We start from the raw sequence: 25,729 nt of genomic DNA, 5'->3' as shown, positions 1-25,729 counted from the left end.
AAAACCTGAGATTTCTTGAAGAAGGAATTCTGCCTCCAGACTGTAACATAGAAATCCTGCCTGAGTTTCCAGCCTGCTGGCCTGACCTATTGATTTTGGACTTGAGACTGCCCCATCACTCTTACCTGAATTTCCAGCTTGCCAGCCTGGAGCCAATTCCTTAAAATAAATCTCTCTCTCTCTCTCTCCATATATATATCCATCCATATCCATATCCGTATCCATATCCATATATATATATTTTAAATCTATCTATCTATCTATCTATTTTTTTCTATTGGTTCAGTTTCTCTGGAGAACCCTGACTGCTGGTGATCTTCTCTGACTACTGCCTTTTCTCTCCTCCCATCTCCCCTGGCCTCCATCACCATAAGGTTCCCCTGCTCTTTCTCCCAAGAGTTCAAGATATGACTGGCTCACCAATACCTGCTCACTCAGGTGTTGGGTTACCCAGCATCCCAGCTTTTTTGTCTGCTCCTTCCTGCAGCAGCTTCTCCTCTGGAAGGCAGCAGCCAGAAAGAAAGACCAGTCCAAGGACCTGAAACTCGAATCTTTTAATGTTTATGTTTGTTGGACATTTTTTTTTTTTCTTAAGTGAAGAAGAAAAAAGAAACAGATGATAAAGGAGAAAAAGTTCCCAGAAACAAAGGATAAACTGTGGGCTAAAATCAAAATTGGGGATTAGCTGAGGGTTGAGGTTGTCCACGCCCTTTGCTCCTAATTACCACAGGTCACTGAGAGGCACAGAGGCAGGGGCTGCCCGTAGCAGACGGGGCTGTCCTCCACGCTCCTCCTGTCTTGGCTGGACACCTGAGAACCCATGCCCTGGGCCTACACAGAGGGTTTTCTGCCTCAGCCCAGTCTCCCTCTCCCCGGTCCCCCTCCCTGCCCACTCCCACCCAGCCTTAGCCCTGCTTTGCTCGGCTGCTGTGTGATTGTTGGGATAGAGGGCTGTGTGCTTTCCAGTGGCAAGGGCTGGACCACGTTCTCATTCCTTCCACAGGCTACTTTTCTGTTGTGTTTCTTCTCTCAGGCAGTCAGAGTTTTGTGAGTGAGATTTAAACCACCCACTGCCAGGTGGGGAGTGAACCGGTTCTCACTTGTTCTCAGAATAGGATCAGAGGGGCTGGGTGAGCATGGGTGTGTAAGAACGTGTGGCGAGGTATTCCTGTGTCGCCCTGGGCAGCCCTGATATTTCCCTCTCCCCCGCTGTTTATGTCTTCCGAGTATTTACAGATGGTCCTGGCCCATTCTCATAGTTATCAGGCCGGACCTTCTAATCTTGTCATCTTTCCCTGAACTTCCCTGAGCAGAGATTGAATGTTTTAGAACAGTGGGTATCCACTTTTGAGGAGCTTCCTCTCTGAACCAGTGGTCATGAAGAGGCCCTTGAAATAGATCCCCCGGCTTGCATTCTGGAAGGTGACTTCTTGGTATCTGGAAAATCTGATAGTTGTGAATTTTAAGATTCATTTGGGAGGTGACTGAGAAGGGCAGAGGGTGACAGTGGCCCTAAGGATGGGGCTGGCTTCTGGGTCCTCAGATACAGAATAAGCTTATGCCCCCTGGTATGTACCGATTAGTATTCGCATGAGGTCTGGAGAAGCACTGAAGGAATAATTGGTTGATTGATTGATTGATTGATTGGCCGAAGGGTCTGAGAGGGCTACAAAAATACTTATGGGGTAAATTGATAAAGAGTTGAGCAAGTCTAAGTGTTTCAGTTATCTATGGCTGTGTAACAGACCACCCAGAAATATAATGGCTTACAACAAGAATAATTTATTCTTTCTAATGTGTCTGTGGATTGACTGGGTGGTTCCTTGACTGATTCTACCTGCACTCACTCCTGGACTTGTCCAGCTGGAGGGTCAGCTGGGCTGGGGTGTCCAAGATGACTTCACGCACACGCCTGGCACTTGGTGCTGGCTGTGGGCTGAGGGGCTCTGGTTTTCTTCCATGTGGCCTTTCATCCTCCTGGAGGCTGGACTGGCTTTCTTATGTGGTGGTCTCAGGGTGGATTCCAAGAAAGGGAAAGTGGAAGCTACAAGGCCTCTTCAGGCCGAGGTCTGGTAACCACACACTATCACCCCCGTCCTTTCCATTGGTCAAAGCAAATCAGAGTCAGCGGGGAGGGGTTTACCCAAAGGCATGAATACAGGGAGGTGCAATTCACTGGTACCGTTTTGTAACGATCTACCACACCAAGTAAAAGAAAAACATAGGTTAGATTAAAAATCAGGTTAGCACATGGCAGTGAGAGCTGATATTAAAGAGGGGTGAAGACCATGGCCTGGGAGCAGACTGCCTGGGCTGGAATCCAGGCTCTGCCACTTCCTAGTTGTTGACCTTGAGGACATCACACAGCCAGTCTGCTCAGTGAGGATAATAATAACACTTATCTTAGAGGCTTGTGATGAGTTTGAAGTGAGTTAATGGAAGTGCCCAGTACAGAGCTGGGCACACCATAAATACTCAGGTAGCTGTTAGCCATTATTATTCACGTTACTGTCTGTAAATGGTGGGTGAGTTACAAATTTGGCTTTAGGTGTTCCAGTTCCGAGGCAAAGAGGGAAAAATACGAGGGTACAAGGTTTGGAGTGTGCTTAAGCTGAGAAAATCGTTGGTTCAGAAGAAGCAGTGCTGTTTCAAATGGATAAGTACATGTTTTTACACATTTGCTTTCAAATGCAGCAGATTTGGGGCAGTCTACAAAGCGACTGGCCTGGCAAATCTTCACACCGTAAAAATAAATGTATTTTTCCCGGAAAGCAAATAATTAGAGACAGTAACCTCTGTCTAGAGTTCAGCAAGACAGGCTTGACTGTCAGAAGCCCTTGACTGGAGCCCCAGCCCTCCTCTCTCCGGGGTGAGTGAACTTGGGAAAATTCATGAATCCCTCCACGACTCAGCTTCCTTGTCTACAAAATGGGCATAATAACGGTGCCTACTTCACACGGACAAAGAGATTAGGCAAGTAAAGCCCTTAGTCTATCGCCTGCCTGGCACTTGCTCCTCAATGAATATTTGCTTTGACTATTAGTAGTATAAAGAGGATTTTAGGGGAGATTTTGTCTCTGTTGGAAGACAAACTCTCTGTGTTTTCTTCACAAACAGTTAGTGCTATGATTATAAACCTTTCCTGTCTCTTTCTTAGAGGAGCACTTGAACTTGCAGGGATCGTCATAAATTAATAAGCAAGCAAATAAAGAAGAAAGTAATAAACCCTGCATTTCACCTTTTCTCGAATTCCATGCTAACCCCCAGTTTTTCCAAATTATCGAGCGTCGCCATTTGTATGGTTTGTAGTATTCTCCGTGGAACTCTGTGCAGCCTCTATGGAAGCGGGCTACAAACATTTCAGAACAGCCTTCAAGGACTTCCAGAAATCTGTCGACAGTCCCCAAACCACAGGTTCCCACCTCTCCTCGGCTGGCTGGTCTCCACATTCCCGCAGTTTCAGGATCCCCAATGGTGTGAAGTCAGGTCCATCATTTGCTCTGTCCCTGGGGAAGCTTTCTCCACCTCTGTTCGCATCTCGCTTTCCATCTGATTTATGGCTTTAGAATGTTGGCCTGGAAGATCTTTATTTAAAGCCTCTGTCAGAGGTTGTTACACGAACGCCAGTGCCAGTAAAAAAGCTGTTTTCCTTTGGTTTTTCTCCTCTGTCACTTTTTCTGTGGCATGAACTATGAGATAGGAAAAGAAAGTTACCAACTTGGGGTTGGGAGAGCTATTGAAAAACTCTTGAGTAATCCCCTGGAAGGTGCCAGGCTCCATTCCAGCCAGGGGCCGAACTCAAAATCCTGGGTCTTCAGGCCAGGTCTCCCCATGGCCCCCCTCTTCCAATCAGTTTATGTCTCTTTCCTAAGCTGCCTCTTAGGGGCAATTCTGGTGGTAGTTATAATTGGGTTCAGAATCTCGAGTCTAGTGCCTGTCAACTGTTTTAAACTCCTGTTCCTCTAGCTAAGGAGATTCTGTTTAGTTTCGCTGTGTTTGCGTTATGAAAACAATAGTTCTTTTTTTTTCTTTCATTTTCCAGATCAGTATTATATTTTAATAGCAAACGTGCTATTCATACCTGTCTCCTGACTCTCAGATATTTTTACGCGCTTAAGGAAATATTCCCTCACCCTGCAATGAGAATTTTTTCAGCATTTTTCCTCAGAGTGAGACAAAAATCATTTCCCATCATCTGACTTCCCTCTAAGACAGCATGGAGCTGCTCTGAGTCTCTGTGTGCACCTACAGTCTGCTTCAACGTCTGTCCGGTTCATATGTGTATCATTACCAGAGTCATTATTTCAAAGGGTTTGGCTCCTTCAGAGTTGAGCTTCTGAATTTTCATCATTTGTGCTGTTGTTCAGTGAGCAGGATGAATCTCCACGTTGCTGATACCAAATTCCTGGCTCTCGGAATGGTATTTTTGTAAAACGCTGTGAAAATATCATGGGATACCCAAGACGATTCCTGTCATCTTCTTCAAGGGGAAAGTTGCGGAATATTGTTCATGAAAGAAATAAAGTGATAATAAAGTAAATAAATAAAGAGATAAATAAGTAGATCAAAAAAGCAATAGTACAGGTATGTGATGTGGTCCCTTTTATTGTTAAAAAACCCCCCAGTAGGTGTATGCATATGTATTTGTGTGTGTGTACATGAAAAAGAAAAGGTCAAGGGCAGACAGTGTTTAACTTTGGTGGGATTAGGGTTTTTTCAAATTTTTCTTTCTAACAAGAAAAGGAACCCAATGCTATTTATTTTTAATAACTAAAAAGAAAAAAAGAAAAAAAAAATCCCCACAGAATCAACAAAAAAACAAGAAAGGGAAGTCAGGCAGGTTGACTGGTCAGGGGTCGTGTGGGTCTGAGGCCCCCAGGCCTGGCACAGGACACCATGCACCACTGCCTCAGCCTGGGCCTGACTCTGGAGAAACCAGGTTTGGCTGTTCAGAGACGTTGACATAGTTCGTGAGGCCGCTGAGTGCAGACACCTTCCTGCGGGCCTGTTTCTCTCTCGCACTGGATGGAAGCAGTGTTGTGTGATCAGCTCAGCTCCATTCAGCCTGCTCTGTCCAGCCCTGTTGGAGGCCTGGAAGGGAGTGGGTTTGGGCCTTGTTTCTGCTCCTTTTGGGTGCCGAGCATCAGAGTATCTCCCTGCCCTGAGGACAGTGGCCTGGCCCTGTCCTGCTGCGTCTGGGCTTGGGAGAGTGTCCACACGCACGGGCATTCCTGCATCAGCTGTCAGCTCGCAGGGCAGCCAGCTCCTGCCCCCGCCCTCCCGAGCCAGGAGACATCAGCAGGGCCCACTCTGAAAACAGTCAGGAGATTCTACCCCTGGGCAAAGGGCTACTGTGATGTGGAGCAGCCCTGCGGTCCCCGGCTGTCTTGTGGCTGCTGGAACCTACCAGGTGTGAGTGCTAGGGCACCCTGGCAGTGAGGGGGCCGCAGGGAGGTTCTGGGACTGCAGCCCCTCACTAAGGGCTGGTGTGGGAGACACAGCTCCCCTTGGTGATTCACCAGCCAGCCATCAGTTCCTTAGGGCCAGGCCAGGTCCTGGCAGGGAAGGCACAGGAGTGGGAGTCACTGCAGGCTGTGTCTTCTCTTGCAGAGAAAGTTCACTCTTGTGACCAGGAGAGACAGAGCGCCCTGGAAGAGGCCCGGCAGAACCCCCGCGAGGGCATTGTCATCCCCGAGTGTGCCCCCGGGGGGCTCTATAAGCCAGTGCAGTGCCACCAATCCACTGGCTACTGCTGGTGTGTGCTGGTGGACACGGGGCGTCCGCTGCCCGGGACCTCCACACGGTAAGTCCCCCAGAGCCCGTCCTGCCCCTCACCCCTCAGGTGAAGCCTGGGATAGGAGAGCCAGCTTCCTGTTTGTTAGGCTGTCACCTCACATCTCCTGGCTTTATTGTCCTGGCCTGATGGGAGTCGAGGCACTAGGGGAGTAGCCTCTCTGCTCGTGGGCAGATGAGGTCCCAGTATCCTGGATTCTGGTCACAGGTCTGGCCTTTCCTAGCTGGGCGACCTTGGGAAAGCAGGTAACCTCTCTGAACCTCAGTTCACCAGTGAGAAGGTTATTGCCCTGCCTGAGTCACTAGGTTCTATGGATCAAAAAGATCCTGTGTGCAGACATAAGGTAACATCGCTCTACTAGACTGACTAAGATGACATGCCTGAACATGTCTCTGTGGGAACACCGATGCTGGGATTGCCTTGTAGCTGCTGGACACTACAGGAGATATTTTGCTGCCAGCTCTGGGACATCTAGACTTAGTGACCACACAGATCATTGCTGGTAGTAGGGGCTGAAGTCAGCTCAGTTTCCAGCCCCTCCTCACCCCCTGCATCTCTCTCTTCTCAGCTACGTGATGCCCAGTTGTGACAGTGACGCCAGGGCTAAGAGTGCGGAGGTGGACGACCCCTTCAAGGACAGGGAGCTGCCAGGTGGGAGACGACACTACCCCTTGCTGGTGCCTTCATCTCTTCCTGTTCCTCCAGCCCGTCACCCTGCAGAAGCAGCGCCCTCCTCTGGGTCTGCTTCCCCATCTGTAAGATGGAGCGGGGACACTGGGCAGGGGCATCTCAGGAGCCACGGGATCTGCATCCGGTCTGGGATTTGTTCCTAATTAGTCCTGTGCTCTTGGCCACACTGTTTCTCCTCCTTGCTCTTACCTTTTTATCTTTAAAATGTAGTCATTGGGTTAAAATCCTACCCTTGAAAGCTCTACAGTTCTTTCTCTAAGGGTGACTGGGACAATGCTCTGGGGGCTGTGGACCCTTTGCCCCAGGGCTGCAAAGAGAAGATAGCTCACAGGGAAAGGCTGTCCTGAGGGGCAGTGATTCCTGGTGGCCCAGAACCGTCACTGGGGTGTGACACAAGACTCACAGGCAGGGACCCAGGATCTCTAAATGGCTTCTGGGTTGGGTTTCCCTTATTTATAGTGTTCTCTGCCAGTGAGTTACAATAAGAGTACTAAATATTGATGGCTCAGAATGCTGTAGTGTTAATCAGCACAGATGCAGGTCAGTGCTGGTGGGAGCTGGGCCCACTATTCCCCATCAGGACTCCAAAGGAGAACTGAAAACCGAGGCTCCTGAAAGTCTAGGGGTTCCCAAGTGAGGTTTGTAGGTCACTCTGTCATGAGAATGGAGTTGTAGAGACCAGGGTCCCTCCTTCTAGCCATCTCTTCAACAAATGTCAATTGAGATTCCGCTATGTGCCAGGCGCTGGGTTTGTCTAATGATCAAAACCAAAGTGAAGCTTATCTAGTGCGGGAGACAGTATACGAATAAACGAATCCAAACACAGATAAAAGGTGGTGACAGGTACTCTAAAGGGAAAGAGTGAGGTGCTGGACAGGACAGGAAGAATCTGTGGTTTCTCTGAGAAGGAAGCATTTAACCAGAGACCTAGGGGATCTGCAGAGAGCAGAGAATGAAATAGTTGCTGCCGAGAGGAGGATTGTAGGTAGTGTTGAGGGCCCATTTGGGGCTGGTAGGCATGAATTTGCAGGAGAACCATCTCTCCAGTTGTGTGGTGGTGTTTACACCAGCACTATTCAGCTATGGGGGTGTAGACTTGGAGAAGGCATATCGGTGAGAAGGTTCATCCGTGCTTGGGGTTTTGCTGGAATCACACAGTGAGGAATAGAGAAACAAAGGGTTTGAGAGTACTTATAAGGGAGGGTTGATCTTTATAATCGAAGCTGGATGAGGAGAGATGTGAAAAAAGGAGGAGGTGCTTGGATAGGTAAACAGGTGGATCTACTTGAGTCAGCTTTGACCTTGGAGTTCTCTGCATTCCTCGTGCCCCTTCAGCACCTGGTCCTTGCTGCTAGAGTCGCTCCGTCCTCCTGTAACAGAACGAGCTTGAGTTCCCCAGTAGACTATGAACTTTACGAGGAGAAGAACCATGTGTGTTATATCCCTAACATTTAGCATAGTGCCTGAGTTGATACTCAGCAAAAATTTGAGGAATGGAAGAACACTGAGAGCATTATTATCCATTTGGTCTATTGGTCCCTCGAGGGCTGTGGGCAGAGGAACTGTGGAGGTTTATGAGAATCATCTGAGCTGTGGACAGTTCCCAAAGTGGATTTAGCTGGACAAGAAGGACTTGGAGAGGTTGAGGAAACAGTGGTAGTTGAGGAAGCTGTTTACTTGATCATTTACCTGGCATCTGCCTTCAAATCTCACTTTGTCTTTCAGGCTGTCCAGAAGGGAAGAAAATGGAATTTATCACCAGCCTACTGGATGCTCTCACCACTGATATGGTGCAGGCCATTAACTCAGCAGCACCCACTGGAGGTGGGAGGTGAGAATGTGAGCAGGACTCAGGCCCAGTGGGACCACGGGGCCCCTGACTTTTCAGATGCTGCAGGTCCCTGGGAGAAGGGGGAGGGGTGGGTAGAACAAGAGCTGGAAGTTGATCCTCTTCCTGAAACGGTGTAGCTGTGACTTTGTCTCACCTTCCACCAAAAATCTCGCCGCCCCTCTCCTCTTTCTAGTCTTTGGGAGTTGCTTTTCTCTAGCTTGTAGTTACCTGGCTATAGGCAAGTCCAGGAGTGTCTGGAGACTTCCAGCACTTCAGTCTCAGAAATGGATGCATTGGAGTGAGTCCAGAATGGCAGGAAGGGGGATGGGCATACGATGCGGACAGGGGTGGCAGGGAGGGAGTCCAGAGCACTTGGTGGTTTTCTTCTTTTCTGAGAAGGCAGGAGTCGCGTGCCATTTTGGCTTCCTGAGAATCCCAAGGGACTCTGGGCAGTGGGATAGGACACTGCCATAGCCAAATCCAACTTAGTTCAGGAGCTGATATGCTGGCCGAGACAGTCCTGACACGAGGCCGAAATGTACACGCTCCCCAGCGACCAGCATCACCGGCGCTCACTAATTTGGGCCCATTGGGTCAGTTGATCGGAGCACGCATGTATTCATCTGTCCGCTGCTCAGAACTATTGAACGTGCATGGCACACCAAGCACTGGGCTAAGGATTGGGAATCCAGGGATGCGAGGCATGTCCCTGCCTTCAAAGAATGCAGCCTACTGGGGATACTAGGCTGTAGAAAGATACAAACTGTGTGGTAAGTGCTAGAACTGAGGTGAAAGAACAGAGAAGTGTTTGCTAATTTGGTCTTGAGGAGTCAGAGAAGGCTTCCTGGAGGAGGTGATACTGAGTTTTGAAGGATAGATAGGACTCAGCTAGTAAAAGAAGGAAAGCCATTCCAGGAAAAAGGAAAGAATATTGTGACCCCAGGAAAGTGCACGTCCGTAGTTCAGTATGGCAGGGCTGGGGTGGATGGAGGAGGGGGTGGAGGAGATGACAGGGGTGGTAGATGACACAGAGGATGCAGGTCCCAAAGGGCCTGTGAGATGTGCTTCCCATTACGAAGCCAGAGCGGGAGGCGCAGCAGGAGCAGGGAGAGTTCTGGCTCCTTAACAACGGGAAGTACCATGTGCTTGGCAGGGATGGGCAGCCTGACTCTGCCCATCCCTGGGATGGGCCTGAGCTTACGTGGCTCACCAAGGAGGGAGCACTAGTCCCTCCGCATCTGCCCAGAGGCAGAGCTGTCAAAGGGCAAGGAGTGCCACCACGAGACAGGCCCAGGCCCCCAGGCTGGTGGAAGGGCCCCAACGTGACTGCCTCAGCAGCGATCAGCACGACCGAAGGGCGTGTATCTGGGGTGGGAACCAGGACTCCCAGCACAGCTGTCAGTGGTTCTGTGTCCCGAGGCAGACAAGGGCAGCAATCCTGAAAACCCACTTTTTTTTTTTTATAAATTTATTTATTTATTATTTTTGGCTGTGTTGGGTCTTTGTTTCTGTGCGAGGGCTTTCTCCAGTTGCGGCGAGAGGGGGCCACTCTTCATCGCGGTGCGTGGGCCTCTCACTATCGCGGCCTCTCTTGTTGCAGAGCACAGGCTCCAGACGCGCAGGCTCAGCAGTTGTGGCTCACGGGCCCAGTTGCTCCGTGGCATGTGGGATCTTCCCAGACCAGGGCTCGAACCCGTGTCCCCTGCATTGGCAGGCAGATTCCCAACCACTGCGCCACCAGGGAAGCCCTGAAAACCCACTTTTATGTCACATCACAGTGAGTGCAGTGGCTGCCTTGTGGGTTGCCACTCTAGGAAACTGCTCGTCCAGGGAGCTTGCTCTCAGCAACCCCCATGGTCCTGTGAGCTCTGAGGCTGGTTTCTGGCCCTGCTCTGTTTTGGTCACCCCGTGGAAGGGTCCAGGCCTCCCCTGGGAGGAGCACAGCAATAAGTCTGAAAAGGTGGAGAGAGGGTCTGACAGGTCGGCAGATGAGAACTGCCCAGAGGCAGCCCACGGTGCTCAGCAACTGGAAGTCTAAAATAGAGAGGGCTGTGTCCCAATCTCCAGGAAGAGGGAGGGGAAATTATGAAAAGGCATATTCAGTATTATATGCCTTTTTGTTATTTATGCTTGGAATGTGAAAACATACCTGTTGTTTCATGCAGAAATGGGTATGAGCTATTTATGGTTTTTAGAAGAGAGGGAAAAAAGAAACGAGAAGGGGGCATGGCCTTAACGATTCCAGGTCTGGGTGCTTTCCACCCACAAATCCCCAGGGCTGCTGGCTCTGACCCACTGCTCGGGGAGCCTGCCGGGTGCTTATACTTGGGTTCTAAGGAGACAAGACTTCACCCTCCATCCCATTTGCTTCTGCGGGAGCCCAGCCCTTGAGCCCGGCCTGGCCTCGGATCCAGGCAGCCTTCAGTGCCAGGGAAAGGACCAAACCCAGCTAGGTCCTGGGCCAGCGGGGCCAAAATCACAGGTGGGCCCGCTGCCAGGGCAAGTTCGGATGGACGCTTGACCCTCGGATTGCAGGCTGAAGAAATTTTTACAGAAAATAAAAACGAAGAAGTTCATAAATGCTTTTAATCCCAGTGTGTCCTTAGGGAAGGGATTTTTTTGTTGCTGTGGTTTCCAAAAAACCTCTTTTAGGTATCATATAATGTTGGGAGAAATTAAAAAAAGAAAATTCTTTCCTAAACATGTTTTTCATTTCAAGCTCATATGAACTTGACCGTGTTTAGTTTTGATGAGAATGAAAGGTTTGAACTGCATTTGGTAATTGTGTTACCTGGAGGCTAGACTTGTAATCAAAAGACAGACAAGATGAATCAAGAAATAGTTTAGAAATCAAGGAAGTGGGAGTGGGCCTGCGGAGAGAAGGAGAAGGAATCAGTTATACAGGGAGGTGGCTGGCCAGGGTTACCGGTTTTACTGAGTTTAAATCCCTCTCAGGTCTCCCTATTATATTTAGAAAAAGCAAGCCCAAACTCTGACCATGAACTGGCCCTGCAGGATGGTCTTGCTGGCGCTCACCCCTCCTGTCATTATGTCCCAGCCACTGGTCCTTCGCAGGTCCTCAAACAGGCCAAGCTCTTGCCTGCCCCAGGGCCTCCATGCCGGCTGCTCCTTCAGCCTGGAACGTGAATCCCCCATCCTCCCGTGACCGGCCCCGCTGTTCCATTTACATATCATCTTCTCAGTGACCATCCAGACTAAAGAAGCAGCCCTGTCACCCTCTATCACAACACCGCTTTTTAATTCTCAGCCTAGTGCTTACCCCTATCTGATATTTTACTGGTTTGTTTATTTATATCTGTCTCCCCCTACCCAACGAAAATTGAACTTCGATGAGGGAAGGAGCGTTTTTCTGCCTTCTTCCCTGCTGTATTCCTAGAACTCAGGATAGTGCCTGGCACACAGTAGATGCTCAGTAAATATTTGTCAAATGAATAAATAGCCAGAAGGATGGGTGGATAGATGGATGGATCCCTGTTGGATACAGAGAGGGATGTCTCAATAAGGCCTCTTTTTCTTGGCACACGTCAGAGGGTCCAGCAACTAATTTAAGGCTAATTATGAGGCCAGATCTAGCCCTGAAGTTCACTGTAATGCTTCTTTGTCACCAGGGCCTTACAGCGCCCTGGCTGGGACCAAGGGACTTGGGCACCATGTGGACAGCCCCTGGTCAGGCACCCTTCTACAATGGAAGAGGCAAGGCAGAGGGCAGCACATCTGGAGCAGGGCGGGCGAAGAGAATTATGGAATCCAGGGTCCCTGGATTTGGGCCTTGGCTCTGAATTCAGGTAGAATTGAGGTTGCAAGCACAAGGTCAAAGAAGCCACAGCTGATCCCTCCTGCGTCCTCTCAGGGTCTGGCAATTAAAGCTGGACACCAGCTGGGGCCAGGGGGAAGCAGTCCCATTTGGGGACAGTGGGAGGAAGGGACAGGGAAGATGTTTGGGCTGAGCAGAAAAGAGGGTGTCTTCCCCCCAAACCACCACCTGTCAGGCTTGGAGATTTTAGCTTTGCACAAACGCTTACATCTTCCCCCGGCATAAGCTCTGTGCTGGGTTCGGGGGACATGGAGGGATGAGGGCATGGTTTCCGGGCTGGAGGAGCTCCTGGGAGAAGAGCTATGTAATCGCGTGAGTGCACTGTAAAGCCAGTGTGACAACAGAGGCAGATGAAGTCCTGCAGGGACTCAGGGGAGGGAGGGCGTGTGAGAGAAGGCTTTCCACAGGAGGTGACATTTAAGCCACATCTTCACTTACGAGTGAGAAAATGCCCCGACCTAGATGGACCAGGAATAAGGGTATCCCAGCAGAGGGACCCTAGGGGTAGCAAGGTATGAACGAGGTAGGGTCTGTGGAAGGAATTGTGAGGAGTAAAGTTTAAGCTTGGGAGGCAGGCTGTGGACAGGCGGGAGGTGAGGCTGTAGAGCTGGGCAGAGCCCAGATCACGCTGGGTCTTGTGGTTCGTGCCAGAGAGGGCCACAGGGAGCCATGTGACTAGATGGGCATTCCTATGGAAGCCACAGTGGGGGAGGGGAGCTAAATGGGGCAGGAAGGTTACAGCCGACACCAGAGGGAAAGGTGATGAGAATGTGGACTAAAGCTGTGGCGGACGGGATGATTTACTGAAGCTTTAGTAATGAAATCAATAGGATTTGAAGACTTGTTAGATGTAGGGAGTGGAAGAGGGAGATAGCTACTTCCTTTTCTGGTCTTCTAGCCTGATTCAGGGGGAAAGCAGTGCTGCCCAAATCTAAAAATAGGCAAAGTAGAATGGGGTATCCATGGAAACATCTGTGGCTAGTGCCTGGGAGGGGGTGGCCTGCAGGTATCATTAGATGAGAGCTGTTCTCAGTGAAGGCTTGCTGGATCATTGGTCCTTCCCGCTCCAGAAGGCAGAGTTCCGCCCCCGTCCCCCCACCCCACCGGCTAAATTCGCCTTCCCATCAGCATTTATCAGTCCCAAAGAGAGAGTTCTGAGACCCTAGCTGGCAGAGCCTTCTAGAGCAGGGGAACCCTCTCCTTTCTCCACTCCACCCTAGAAAAAGTCAGCCTTGAGAGGAGCTGGGCTGGGCTGCGTGAGCCTTGCTGCCCCCACTCCATGGTCCTGCAGGAAGAGACCGTTGGTCTTGAGGCTTCCTCCTTCCTGCCCAGTGCGGTGACTTGTTAATGTTCTTGGAAGGAGGAGGCTGGAATGCGGCTGACTTGGCACTTCCCAACCCTACCCACCCGCCCAGCTGGCGGGGCCTGGACCCGGCTCCAGATGGGGCTCAGTTGGCCTGCTTGGCTTGGCCCGTGCCTCCAGGCCATCCCACCTCACCTTGTTTAAAACTGCTTGGGACAGCGGAATTGGGCCCAAGATCTTGGCCAGCGCCAGTTTCCTTGTGGTAAAAGGGGCTGACTCACCAGCTGTGCATTGCAGCCAAGGCCCGGCGGGCTGAGGCTGCAGAAGCGACACTGAGAGGGCTGCAGGGGAAGGGTGGCACCTGCCGCCTCTTAATTTGGGAGAAGACTCGGTGGGGCCCGGCCAGTCCAGGGAGGGACCCGGCTCTAGTGGCTTTCCTCATCCCTGGAGACGGGAGGCAACAGGACGGCCACAAAAACAGCCCAGGGGCGGGGCTGATGCCAACATTGTACTGTGTCTCTCCACACCATATCCGAGGAAACTTGGATCCTCTACACACACAATAAGCCCTTTTAATGGAAGTGGAATTGTACCTGTAGGGAGGCCCATAGCAAGGACCTGGGCGTCACTGTTAAGTGATCCTAAAGAACCACACCACACTCTCTAACGTAGGGTCCCCAGCCCTTGCCTGATGAGCAGCTTTGGATTCCAGCGGTTCTGATCACAATTCTGCGCGCATGTGTGAGAGAGAGGTCGGGAGTCTGATGCCAGTGTAACCCTAGAACTGGGAGTGCAAGTTGCCAGTGTTTTTAAAGGATACTGCTAGAAAGCTGTAAGAGCTGGAGGGATCAGTGAGCTGTGGCTTTGAGGTCAAGGGTAAATTGTGAGGAGTCCAGCTGTGATGGAAAGGACTCCAGCACAGACTGCTTGAGAGGTTCCTGGAGACTCTGGGGAGGCCCTCTTGCCCCACCCCAGCCAGCACTCCCCTGGGAAAATCTGAGCTTCTCCTTAGTTAACAGAGGCTTCTCGTGTCTTCTTTCACACATGCCCACCGCTGGTTTGGCTAAATCAGGACTCCTGATAGATGTCAGTCTTAACTAGTTCTTGCATGAAGCACGGTAGTTTTGGACTTGAGGCTGTTGTGAAGCCAGAAACCTCATTTTCAGCGTTTTGAGCCAGATGCCTTCAGTAGTTTTCTTTTTTCTAGTATGCTTTGTTGGAAGCATGAAAACTACCCCCAACCCCTCCCAGTTACTGTCTTTTGTCTCACCCGATCTTCTTCCAGAAGGTTCAGACTTATTCTTCTGGGGTCATGGCTGGAGTCTCCTTCCCTCTAGACGAGGGTTCTTAACTTGAGTCCGTGACCTTGGGTGAGGTTTAGGGAGTCCATTAAACGCCTAAAATCTGCAGAATTCTGGGCGCATGTGCATTTTAGAGAGAGGGACTATGGCTTTGTTTACACTTTCTGAGGGTCCATGATCCCACCCCCCCACCCTGCACCTCCGCTAAGAAATTCTTGCCTTAAATGTACTTGGCGCTTGGCCTAGACAAAGCCTTGGCTTCCAAAGTAGGACCCTAGTGCTGCCTAGCTACACACGTAGAGCCTGGCTCTGATGTTTGGGGAGCGGGCAGCATGGGATTCTGGAAGTCAAAGGATTTCAGAAGCAGAGTGCCTGACACCAGCTGGGGATCGGGGCGGGGAGAGGCAGGCCCTCAGGCCCCCAGGGCAGGCTGCTGGTTGGGGAAGTGCTATAGGGAGCCAGAGGCACTGCTTGGAGGGCCCTCAGAGGACGTCTCCGCGGAAGTGTCAGGACGTCTCAGAGGAAGTGTCCGCGGCTGGGGGGTATGGGGGACATATGGGTGGGTAGCAGGCAGAAGGCATGGCCGCCCTGGGCTGGGGAGCTCCTGCTGGGGGTGACGAGGGCAGGAACACGGTTCTCCAGACAAGGAGGCAGGGAAGGGAGGGAAAAAGGGGCAGCAGCCAAATGACAGTCACTCTCTGGCATGAGAGGAAACTCTTCGAGGTTGTAGCGCGGGAGAAGAGCTGCTTCTTGCTGCAGCCTAGCCCAAAGGAAGGTGCGGGGAGCTCCAGCAACAGAGTCACTGAGAACTGGGCAGGCAGGCGGGAGCCCAGGAACACGTGTTGAAGGCAGCGAGCCTCTCCTGGCAGGGCGTCTGGGCGGGATGACCTCATCCCTTCCCGTCTCAGCAAGTGAGGCTTTATTATTCCAGCCTCTAGGTAGACATTACGCTATGCTGAGCCTAAAGGTTAAAGGAAGAGCTGCCTTCGCCCGGGGTTCTCGTGGCCCCCTCACGGGAGGGGCCGAGGGGGAAAGCCGTCCCCTGGCCGCCTTAGAAAGCCTGGGTGGAAATAGCTGGAGCGTCTCCCCTGGGTCCCTCCCGGCTCTCCTCCCCCACCTGGGTCCTCCCTCGCTTTTAGGGGAAGGCGAGGGCAGGCAGGGTGCCCTGCGAGGGAGCTGGCCACCCTCCCTCCTGCTCCATGAGCATCCTGATAGAGAATTTTCTGGGGCCCGCCTGGTATACCCTGCAGGCTCGAGAGTGAATGTTGCAGTGAAAATAGAGGAAGCTTAAAACCACCAAAGTACCACGTACTGGCAGAGACAACAGTCTGAGCCATGCCTGTTTGAAAGCCCTTCCGAGCCTGGTTCTATGACAGACCTAGCAGATTCCCCAAGGGCCAGAAGCAGACGGTCCCTCACACCTTCCCCAGGTGCTCCCTGCGCCAGACCTGTCAAGATGAGGTCCTGCTGGCAGATCCACTAATTGTGTTCTCTTGGAATTGGTCCAGGGTGCCCAGGGGGACCTGCCCAAGACTGCAATCCACTTAATTAGGAATGGGCATTCAACAGGGATGCCTGGCTTTTTTTGGGTAATGAAACATCTTTTTCCCTAAATGGTGAGGTCACTTGGGGGTTGGGGTAGGGGTGGGAGTTTGCTGGCTCATTCATAGCGGATGCGTCAGGGATGGTCCCCTCCCTCCTGGAAAACTCGGCAAACCCCAGGGAAGAACCCCAAGGCGCTGGGAAGTGCCTTGAATATTCTTCTTGCCAGGTACGGCTTCAGAGTGTGCTGGCAGGCCCTGAATCCCTGGTGTAGGATCCCTGTGTGACAGCGAGCCCCTCTGCCCGTGCTTCTCACCCATGGTCGTCACGTAGTCTGTCCCAGTGCCCTGAAGACTAAGTATTTGAATGTATGGACCTCCTAACCTCAGCCTTAGTCCCCCAACCAAGGGAAAGTTACCCAGGGCTTTAAACAAAAGGGCCTGGACCACATTCACTCCGTGCCACGCCCTGGCAGCAGGAACCATGGGACTCGTGTGACTCTGTTCTCCTGGCCAGAGACCCCAGTCACCCCCTCTAGACCAGACTCATCATTGGCTTCAAAAGTTTCAGCTAGCACCCTGAATCCTTTTTGGGAAAAGATGAGGCATGAGGAGATGAAACTGATGGGTGGGCCTTGTGTACATTACATGTGTAGGTATTGCTCTTGCCACGTTACGGTCACCACGCATACATGGGCGGCGTTAGATGCGGTCACCGCTATGCATCTTGACACCGGGAAGCTTTCCTGGTTACTCTAGCCCATTGCTTCTTAGCAGAATCCCCTGAGGGTTCTAGTTAACATGTGGCTTCCTGGGTCCACCCTGGACCTCCTGTCTTAAAACCTCTATGTGGACAGACTCACGCTTAGTAGGTCTGGACTTGCCAGCTGTAGAACCTCTGTTTGTGTCCAGCTCAATTGCCTTCTTTCCTCAGTTCTTACCGCACTTGATACCTGACAGGGACGGCCCCCGGGAACTTCACACTTCATTCACACTGAATTGTTGCTGCTCGGTTTCACTTTTTTGGCTCTGTTTCTCGCCAAGACAGCAGTTTGAAGCCAGGGGCTCTGCCTCCTGCTTTGGAAGCCCTCCCAGGACCTGCACTGGTGCTGGGTGGGTGGTGCAGGCTCTGAGCACCCTTTCCCATAGTCATGTTCATTTGGATGCCAAGTTCATGTGTAACGGGCAGCTTGTGTGGCAGCGACACTAGGCCAGGAGAAGGACAGTTTGGATCCCTGTGGTTTTCTCAGGTGAATTGTATCCAGTCAATATGTGTTGAGCGTCCGTCTTGTATGAGAATGTTGCTGGCTATGGCGGAGGGGGTGGTGGGCTCACCTACTTGGGGACCCCCGAAGAACGAACTGTCCAGTCTTGCGGCTCAAGTTGGAAAGGATGGCTTGATTCGGCTGCAGGATCATTGGGCCTGGGCGGGCTTGGGCTCAGATAAGCCGTTTCTGCCTGGCTGCCGGCAGCCCTGGCGTCTGAGCATGTGGGAGGGAACTGAGGCTGGGCTGGTGGCGCCTGCAGGACCCTGAGCGGTGTGCTTGGGGATGGGGGTGTCTGCCCGTGGCCCAGGTTCTCAGAGCCAGACCCCAGCCACACCCTGGAGGAGCGAGTGGTGCACTGGTACTTCAGCCAGCTGGACAGCAACAGCAGCGACGACATTAACAAGAGGGAAATGAAGCCCTTCAAGCGCTACGTGAAGAAGAAAGCCAAGCCCAAGAAATGCGCCCGGCGTTTCACTGACTACTGTGACCTGAACAAGGACAAGGTCATCTCACTTCCCGAGCTGAAGGGCTGCCTAGGTGTTAGCAAAGAAGGTGAGTGCTCGCCTGTGCTCCTGGCCCACTAGGACTTGCCCCTCCCAGGCCCGGGGGCCAAGGGCTCCCCCAGTAGGTGAGATCCCAGGCACGTGTTGATTCAGCTCCTTACTGGGAGTGTGTTATGCTTCATGCTAGATGCCTGATATAGTGGAGGAATGGATGGATAAGGTCCCTATCCTTCCACAGTCTATGGAGGAGACAGATACTAAAGTATTTACATACCTTGTGGTAAGTGCTATGAGGGTGTATTAAAATAGGCCAGGCTGCAGTGACAAGTAGAACCACACATGTAATGACTCAGCTCAACACAGTGGATACTAGTTCATCTTGCCCATATAATAGTTCACCAAGATTCCAGGTCCTAGGTGTGTGTGTGTGTGTGTGTGTGTGTGTGTGTGTGTGTGTGTGTGTGTGTGTGTGGTGTATGCAGGGGAAGGAATAGGAGTAGGGATTGCTTCGTGTGCAGTCACTGAGATTCAGGCTGAGAATGACTCTGCCATCAGTATTATGTGGCATCCAGGGTCACCCTGGGGGTCTTCTCCCTTCCCAGCCAGCCAGATGGCGTGAAGCCTGGAGCAGTGCCTGTGGTGGGGGGTTGACGGGCCAGTCCTGGAAGTGACACACATCACCTCTCCTATTTCACTGGCTTGAACTCAGTCACTAGACCACACGCCACAGTAAGGAAGGCTGGGAGCCAGGAAGAGGAGGAGAACGTGAATTCTGGTGGACACCTAATGATCTCTGTCACAGTGGAGCAAGTGCAGAGTTTTGTAGGAACGTACGTAGGGCACCCCGATTGGTGCAGGGGCAGACAGGCTTGGAAAACTTTGGGAAGGAGGTGTTGTCTAGACCAGGGGTCAGCCAACCGTGGCCCATGGGCCCAATCTAGTCCACGGCCTGTTTCTGTACGGGCTGTGAGCTGAGTGGTTTTTCTATTTTTAAAGGGATGTAATTTTCAAAAAAGAAGAATATACAACCGAGACTTGTATATCGTACATGGCCCACAAAGCTAAAATACTTACCAGCTGGTCCTTTGCAGATAAGTTTGCTGCCCCTGCTCTACAGCAGTCCCTGAGCAATGAGTAAGAGGTGGCCAAGCAGAAAGATGAGGGGAGGGAAGAGTGTTCTGAGCGGAGGCCAGTGAAGAGTGCAGCTGCAGAGGTGAGGGAGCAGAGCTTTAGAGGAGCTGAAGGGTGTCAGTGTGACTGAGATGCATGTTTGAAGATGGACGGGGAGGGGAAGGGGTAGGAGGCAAGGTGAGAGAGTTTCAGCTCTACAAGGGCAGTGGGGAAGCTGTTGAAGGGATTCAGTGAGAGAAACAAGAGCATCAGTTTTGCTTAAAAATTATTCTGGTGCAGTGTGGGAAATGGACTGGGGATAAGCGAAGCAGAATCCGCAGTAGGAGGCTGTGGCTGTCCAGACAGGAGGTGATGGAGGCCTGAGTTATGAAAAACCCGGTAGGGGATGCAGAGTAGTGGGTGGAGGTGACTAGGTAGACCTGCAGGCCTTGGTGATTGAGTGCATAGAGGGATGAAGGTTGGTTTGGGCAACTGGACAGTGGGTCCATTCACTGAGATGGGCAACGTGGGAGGAAGAGCCGAGCGGGTGCAGGGGGACGGGGCAGGGGACGAGGATGGCTTGGACGTGTCAAGTTGGACGCACCCAAAGAATTAGAGGGTCTGTAGTGCCGGTGAAAGGTCTGGGCTGAAGATACCAATTCGGGTGGTGCTGACTTATTTGAAATGGAAGCTTGGGAAATGCTGAGATTGCCTTGGAGGAAACATAAGGGCTTTTCCTCGTTCTAAGCCTTGTTTGACAGTGTAAACCCAAAAGGTAGCTGGGGAAGTGGCTGAGTTACCATGAGGTACCCAGTCTCGGGACCTGCCCGCTCCATCACTGGGTTCTGGCCTTGGTTCTGGGGCGTGTGGCCCTAGGTGAGTGACCTCATCCCTCTGGGCACCCCTGTCTGATGAGGACGCCTCTCCGTGTTCCCACGACTCTGAGTCCCCAGGACCCTGCCTCAGCCACAGACGAGTTCTTTCACCCAAGTACGAACTACTCAGCCATCCCCGCTTTCAGTGTCTTCATCTGTAAGATGGAAATAATCACAGCGTCCACCTCATAGGGCTGTTGTGCTGATTCACTGGGACAGCGAGTCAAAGCAGTTGTCATAGTGCCTGAGACATTGAAGGAACTCCGTGGAAGTTCAGTACTACTATTCTTCTTCATAAGATTATTGCCGCTGTCAGAAGCCTTATAACACTGCATTGCATTTCACGCTCCTGATTCTCCCCTGCAGCTCCCCTGTAGCCGTGCGTGTGCCTTCTCAATTGCTAACCTCAGGCAGAGTGCACGGTGCATGGTGCACGGCGCCCAGTAACGGTGCATTAGATCCTTGTCATATGATGAAGGGATAGGAGAGGGATTGTCCTGTGTGGTGACATTATGCTTTGGCATTTGGAATCTGTGCCCATTTCTCAGAGCACAGGCTGAGGGCCAGTATTGGAAAGAGACTACGCAGTGTTAGTATAGACCCCAGGCCCACCCAGGAGCACTTCTGGGCTCATTGGGGTTGGAATCACAGAGCTCTGTAGCCCCTCTGCCCTCAGTCCCCTTCCTGTGCTGGTAGTTAGGTCCGTGCAGCACACAGCGGCCAAGGGGAGGCTGAGTGTGGTGACCTCGGGTCCACCGAGCTCAAGGAGGCCTCCCGGCTGTCCTCTGAAGCTTTGTGGGGCACCAGGTGCACAGAACCCAAAGGAAGCATCCAGCCCTGACACCTACTAGCTCTGTAATCTTTAGCAAGCTACCCAGACTCTCTGAGCCCCAATTTCCTCATCTGCAAAATGGAGATGTTAGCATCTGCCTCACAGATTCGCTGTGAAGATTTAACATTCCGGTGCCTGTGAAGAACTTAGCTCAGTACATGGTTAGTGGTGAATGCAAAAAAGAAATTAGGAGTAGTAGAGGAACGCACCCCCAGGCTGCCGGCAGCTTCGCAGGGTCTCTTTCCTCTGCGGAGCAGCAGAAAAGCCACTTGGGTTGATGGTATGTAGGGAATGGAGCAGAGGTTGGTCATCTGGTGTCGTGCAGTGCCCTCTGGTGGGCTGAAGGGGGCTTGCACACCAAGTTGGGGGCAGAAGTCGGGTGTGGGTGGGAAGGACACAGAGTTTGAGGGTGAATGTAGCTTTGGGTGTGAGGGACTGAAGTTTTGGGAAATGCCCCATGAACACAGGCATTTTTACCAACCAGACTCCTCACTGGGGAGCTGAATTCTCTGCACAGTGTTCTGAGGGCTGGTCTTTCTTCACTGGTCCTTCCCAGTATATAAAGCACCATTATTAGGATTACTGTCACCACCCTGAGAAGCAGGCAGGCTGGAGCCGAGTTCTTCCATTGAAAAAAATTGCCAGCTCTCCCGATGAATTGCCCAAGGATGGCACCTGCTCCGGGCTCGGGCCTTTTCTCTCCCCTGCCTTCCTTGGTAGTTAAGAGCACGACTCTGGAAGCAGACAGTCAGGTCTGAGTTTGCTTCACCACGTAAAAGCTACACCATCTCCAAGCCTCAGTTTCATCCTCATAAAATGGGGATAATTTGATTGTTTTATTAGAACCATACGCAGTTGTTCCGAGGATGAAGCGATATTTTGGTAAAGGGATTAGTGCAGTAAGCCTTCAGGGTGAGAGCTGGTTACCGCTGGCTGTACGTTTTCTCTCCTGAGTCTCAGCCTGGCGGGCAGGACTATTTGAGGTCCTCTGTACGTGTAGATCTTTCCTCTCACCCCTGAGAGAAGCAGCTGCTGGCTGGAGCAGATGAAAGATGGGATTCAGGGCCTGGCAACCTGGCTCACCTCCCACCCGCCTGCCTTGGGCTTGTCCCTCTATCTTTCCAAGTTTGTTTTCTCCTCCGTGGCATTGGATATACCAGTATCTACCCCTCACCCCAGCCCACGCTGTGTTCTGTCTTTTTTCTCGGGTCTTAAGGAATGTTAGTGTGACTTGGGGGCGGTTGAGCTGAGGGTGGGCGTGGATTCCCACAGCACTTCACACTCCTCCAAGCCCTTTCTCCATGAATTCAGTTGGTCCTCAAGGCAACCCTATGAGAGGCACAGCAGAAGCAGCGCAGCTGTGGTCCTAATTCCTGCTCCGTAGACTGACCCAGAGGGGTTAAGGGCTGTGCACAAAATCACACAGCCTCCAGGGCCCACGTGGAGCTGGCCCAGCTCTTGGTGTGCCTGCCTCGCAGCTCCCTGCTCCTCCCTTAGGAGACCTGGGCCCTGCAGAGCCTCCAAAACCGATCAGCGCCCTGTGGGGTGGAGTGGGTGTTCACGGAACAAGCCTTGGACCTCCGTTAAGATCCTCAACTGCTCTGAGCATTGGTTTCCGGATTTGTTAAGTGAAGGGGCTGGACCAGATGATGGCTAAGATTCCTTCCACCTGACCTTCTGCAGCTGGGAGAGCCAGGACCCAAGAAAGTTACGCAAATGTCCATCAGCACTAAAGCCCCTCTCAGCTAATGAGGGGGCCCTGGCCTTAGGGAAGAGGGACTGTGTTTAAAGGTGTTGGCTAACAAGGGTTTTACCCGGGCAGAACCGGAAGCCTGGCCACACAATCTCTGGCTCTTCCCCAAGTGCCCCCTTCATTCTGGGGGTTAGAGGGGCCAGGGGCCCAGGTATAGAAGAAGCCCTACCAGTTCTCTGGGTCAAGGCCACTCGAGCATCCTAAGTTCCTGTTTTGGCAGGTGGTAGTCTTGGCATCTTCCCCCAGGGAAAATGAGCAGGCAAAAACCCATTCAGTAAGTTGCCTTCTTTCTGGGGTCCTTTCTATGGGCCCCCTGATGCAGCTTCGGTAGTGCAGCGGGAGTGTTGGGATTGGCCAAGTTACTTGGACTCCCATGTTCATGTGTTTGCTGAGGACACAAGAGAAAAATTAGTTAGCGCTACAAGGATCCTACCATTCCCACCTATAAACAAGCACCTACCACTTCCGCCCCAACCCCAGGTTGAAAGGCCGGCATCTGAGAATAGGATGGTTTGTACAGAGTGCACGTCCCCCAACTGTGTTTACTGGGCAAAACCCAGTTCTCTGGAATGGCAGCCTCATTTTGCTGCCATTGTGATGCCTCATGGGCTGGTAAAACATGGGCTTATCTGCAAGTCCAGGTTACCTGTGTCCCACCCAGCCCCGTATTTAACAGCAGGTAGAAAAGCCTGCTCCAGTGAGGAAATTGACATGTGTAGTTGGATTGCTCGTAAACCCAACTCTAACTTCTCACTTATACCTCCCTTCTCAGTAGGACGCCTCATCTAAGGAGCAGAAAACCAAAGGGCAGGTGGAGAGACCAGGGAGGCAGGATGGATCACCAGACACCTGACCTTGGACGCTGCCCGCAGCCCAGCCACATCCCATGTAACATGAGTGGTGCCACCGTGTTTGCACTTTTAATAACTCTTACTTGTGTGTTTTCTTTTTGGTTTCATGTTTAAACACCAATATCTAATATTACGGTGGGAAAAGGAAAGGGAAGAAAGACTGTTCATCCTCTTTTATTGTTAAGGTTTTGGATCTGCTACTGACAACTTTTAGGGTTCTGAGGGGGTGAGGGTCTTGTTGGGACTGAGAAGAAAGAGATTTATATACTGTATATAAATATATATGTAAATTGTATAGTTCTTTTGTACAGCCATTGGCACTGCTGTCTGTTTATTCCCCTCCCTTTTCCCGCTCTGGGTTGTGAGGGCTCTGGACACACGGCCCAGCTTTCTGGAACCCAGGACTCCATCCCCAGCCCGCTTGGCTTCTGTTTGGAGACCGACCCCTGCGATTATAGTGCAGACTGCATTAGTTCTTTTCTAGTGGGAGGAGGGCACCGCCTCTTGCCGTGGCTGTCAGAGTTGGCAAGTCGCTTGGCGGTTGACCTTCTCAAGGGAGGCTGGGTGTGGGACAATGGGAGGGGCCCCTGGAGGGAGGGCTCCCGTGCCCATGTGTTCCTGCCATCCGGACCCCCAGGTGACCCTGACACTGTGGGGGCACAGTGTCCTGGTGGCCCACTGAGCAAATTGTCCTCCAAGGATTTGCGTTAGGGTCAGTTGAAACATTTCCACCCATGTTTAGCATGTACTCCATGTAAAGCATGAGAAGGGAGGCAAAGAAGGAAAAGACACACAGAGGGGCCTTTTATTTAGTAGCTATTTAGTATCTGAGCAGCGGAGGGAAGAGGACAGAAGGCCTGCCCTGGTGAGCGTAGTACCCACAGGAGGCTTCTCACCTCCTGCAAACCCACGAATGAGGTTTCCCGAGACAGCTCCCAGGGCCAAGGTCAGATTAGGCTTTTACTTCCACTCTCCTCTATCTCCCCTTGCCATCCTCTGGTCATCATAAGCCTGAGGGAAGAGTTGTGTTGGTCACCTTGTTGGAAACTCAGTTTTTTTTTTTAAAACTCAGTACTGAGGTTCTTCCTGTTCCCTTAAATGCTCTTAAAGGCTTCCAGGCTTGAGGCCAATTCCAGAGCAAAGCTCATCTTGGGCCTCGCACTTCTGCCTCGCCTAGAAGTGCAGAGATAATAACCCAGCTATGGGGAAATCCAGGCCTAGCTTTCCACAGACGTTTTACTGTGATTCCAACGTGGAATCCAATGTGCTGGGCAGCCTTCGGGTCAGATGCCAGCTTCTTCTGCCCGAGTGACCATGCCTATGTGACAGTCATCAAAGAGCAACAAGTGGCACTTAGCACCCCTTCCATGAGCGGGCGTGGCAGCAGTGAGGGAGGGTGGGTAGTAGCCCAGGACTGGTGCCTCTATGGATTGGTTTTGGAAATCTGGCCACATCTTGTGCATCTCATACCCCATCCCAGTATCCCATCCTCTGACTGGAGAAGGTTCTTGCTGTCTGGGTGAAAGTCCCAGAGGTTGTGTTAGGGTGACTGGAGGCCCCATCCCAGCATGGTAAGGTGGAAGGGGAGCCCTAGCCCATTAGTTTGGACCAGAAGGCTCAGCGTGCTGGAACTGGATGGACTTTCCAGGAGACCCCAGTCCCCTACTCTGGCCAGGAGGAAGCACCTCTTTGTAGAAAGTCAGACTCTCCCCTGGGTATCTTCTCTCTCACACATATGTGGAGGCTGTGTTGTGTGGTTTTCCTTTGTGAGGAGGGAGGGAGACTATTTGTAGCTTGTTTTATAGAAAATAAAAATGAGTCAACCTTGGTGGCTGTTGCCTCTTCCTTTGGGTGGCTTCCTCTGATGGAAAGGTTTCATTTCCTTAAAAGGTTAGCTGTTTTCTGTGGCCCGGGTGCCCTCCACTCTGATCTTGGGAAGTCTGAGGTGCTAGCTGGGAAAGGAACCCAGAAGGGGCCGTGAGGTGGTGCCATGCTTTGCGGTTAGGACATCGATCCCCTGGGCCCTCACCTACAGCGTTGGTGCCCTCTTTGTAATTCTCCCTCTTGCCTGCACCCATACAGCTGCCCTCACAAGGAAGGTAGGGGATGTTGGTGGTGGTGCTTTTGGGGCAGGGCTGGGGGTAGCCCGTTCTGTGGCTTCAGGCTGTTGGGAGTGGGCGTTGTGGCCGTCATCCTTATCACAAGACCCCAGGCTGGAAAGCAGCCGTAGACAGGGAGCAGG

The 25,729-nt window shown here is 51.9% G+C and overlaps 1 protein-coding gene across 3 annotated transcripts in view; it reads left to right on the top strand.

The window, feature by feature from the left end:
• SMOC1 (SPARC related modular calcium binding 1) overlaps positions 1-25,315 on the top strand; it is a 160,851-nt gene extending 135,536 nt beyond the window's left edge. For 2 of the 3 annotated variants that reach the window (XM_068543581.1, XM_068543561.1), the window contains exons 8-12: positions 5,611-5,803; positions 6,363-6,445; positions 8,210-8,315; positions 17,871-18,115; positions 23,409-25,315. In XM_068543581.1, the coding sequence (XP_068399682.1) occupies positions 5,611-5,803; positions 6,363-6,445; positions 8,210-8,315; positions 17,871-18,115; positions 23,409-23,425 (644 nt within the window). In that variant the 3' untranslated portion in view covers positions 23,426-25,315. The remainder of the gene's footprint in view (positions 1-5,610; positions 5,804-6,362; positions 6,446-8,209; positions 8,316-17,870; positions 18,116-23,408) is intronic. The other variant, XM_068543572.1, reaches the window with a different exon arrangement.
• Positions 25,316-25,729: the final 414 nt, after the last annotated feature.

The sequence above is a fragment of the Eschrichtius robustus genome, chromosome 1 (genome assembly GCF_028021215.1).
Source record: "Eschrichtius robustus isolate mEscRob2 chromosome 1, mEscRob2.pri, whole genome shotgun sequence".
Lineage (NCBI taxonomy): Eukaryota > Metazoa > Chordata > Mammalia > Artiodactyla > Eschrichtiidae > Eschrichtius > Eschrichtius robustus.
Note: the sequence above shows the minus strand (reverse complement) of the source record. Positions and strands in the feature narration are given on the sequence as shown.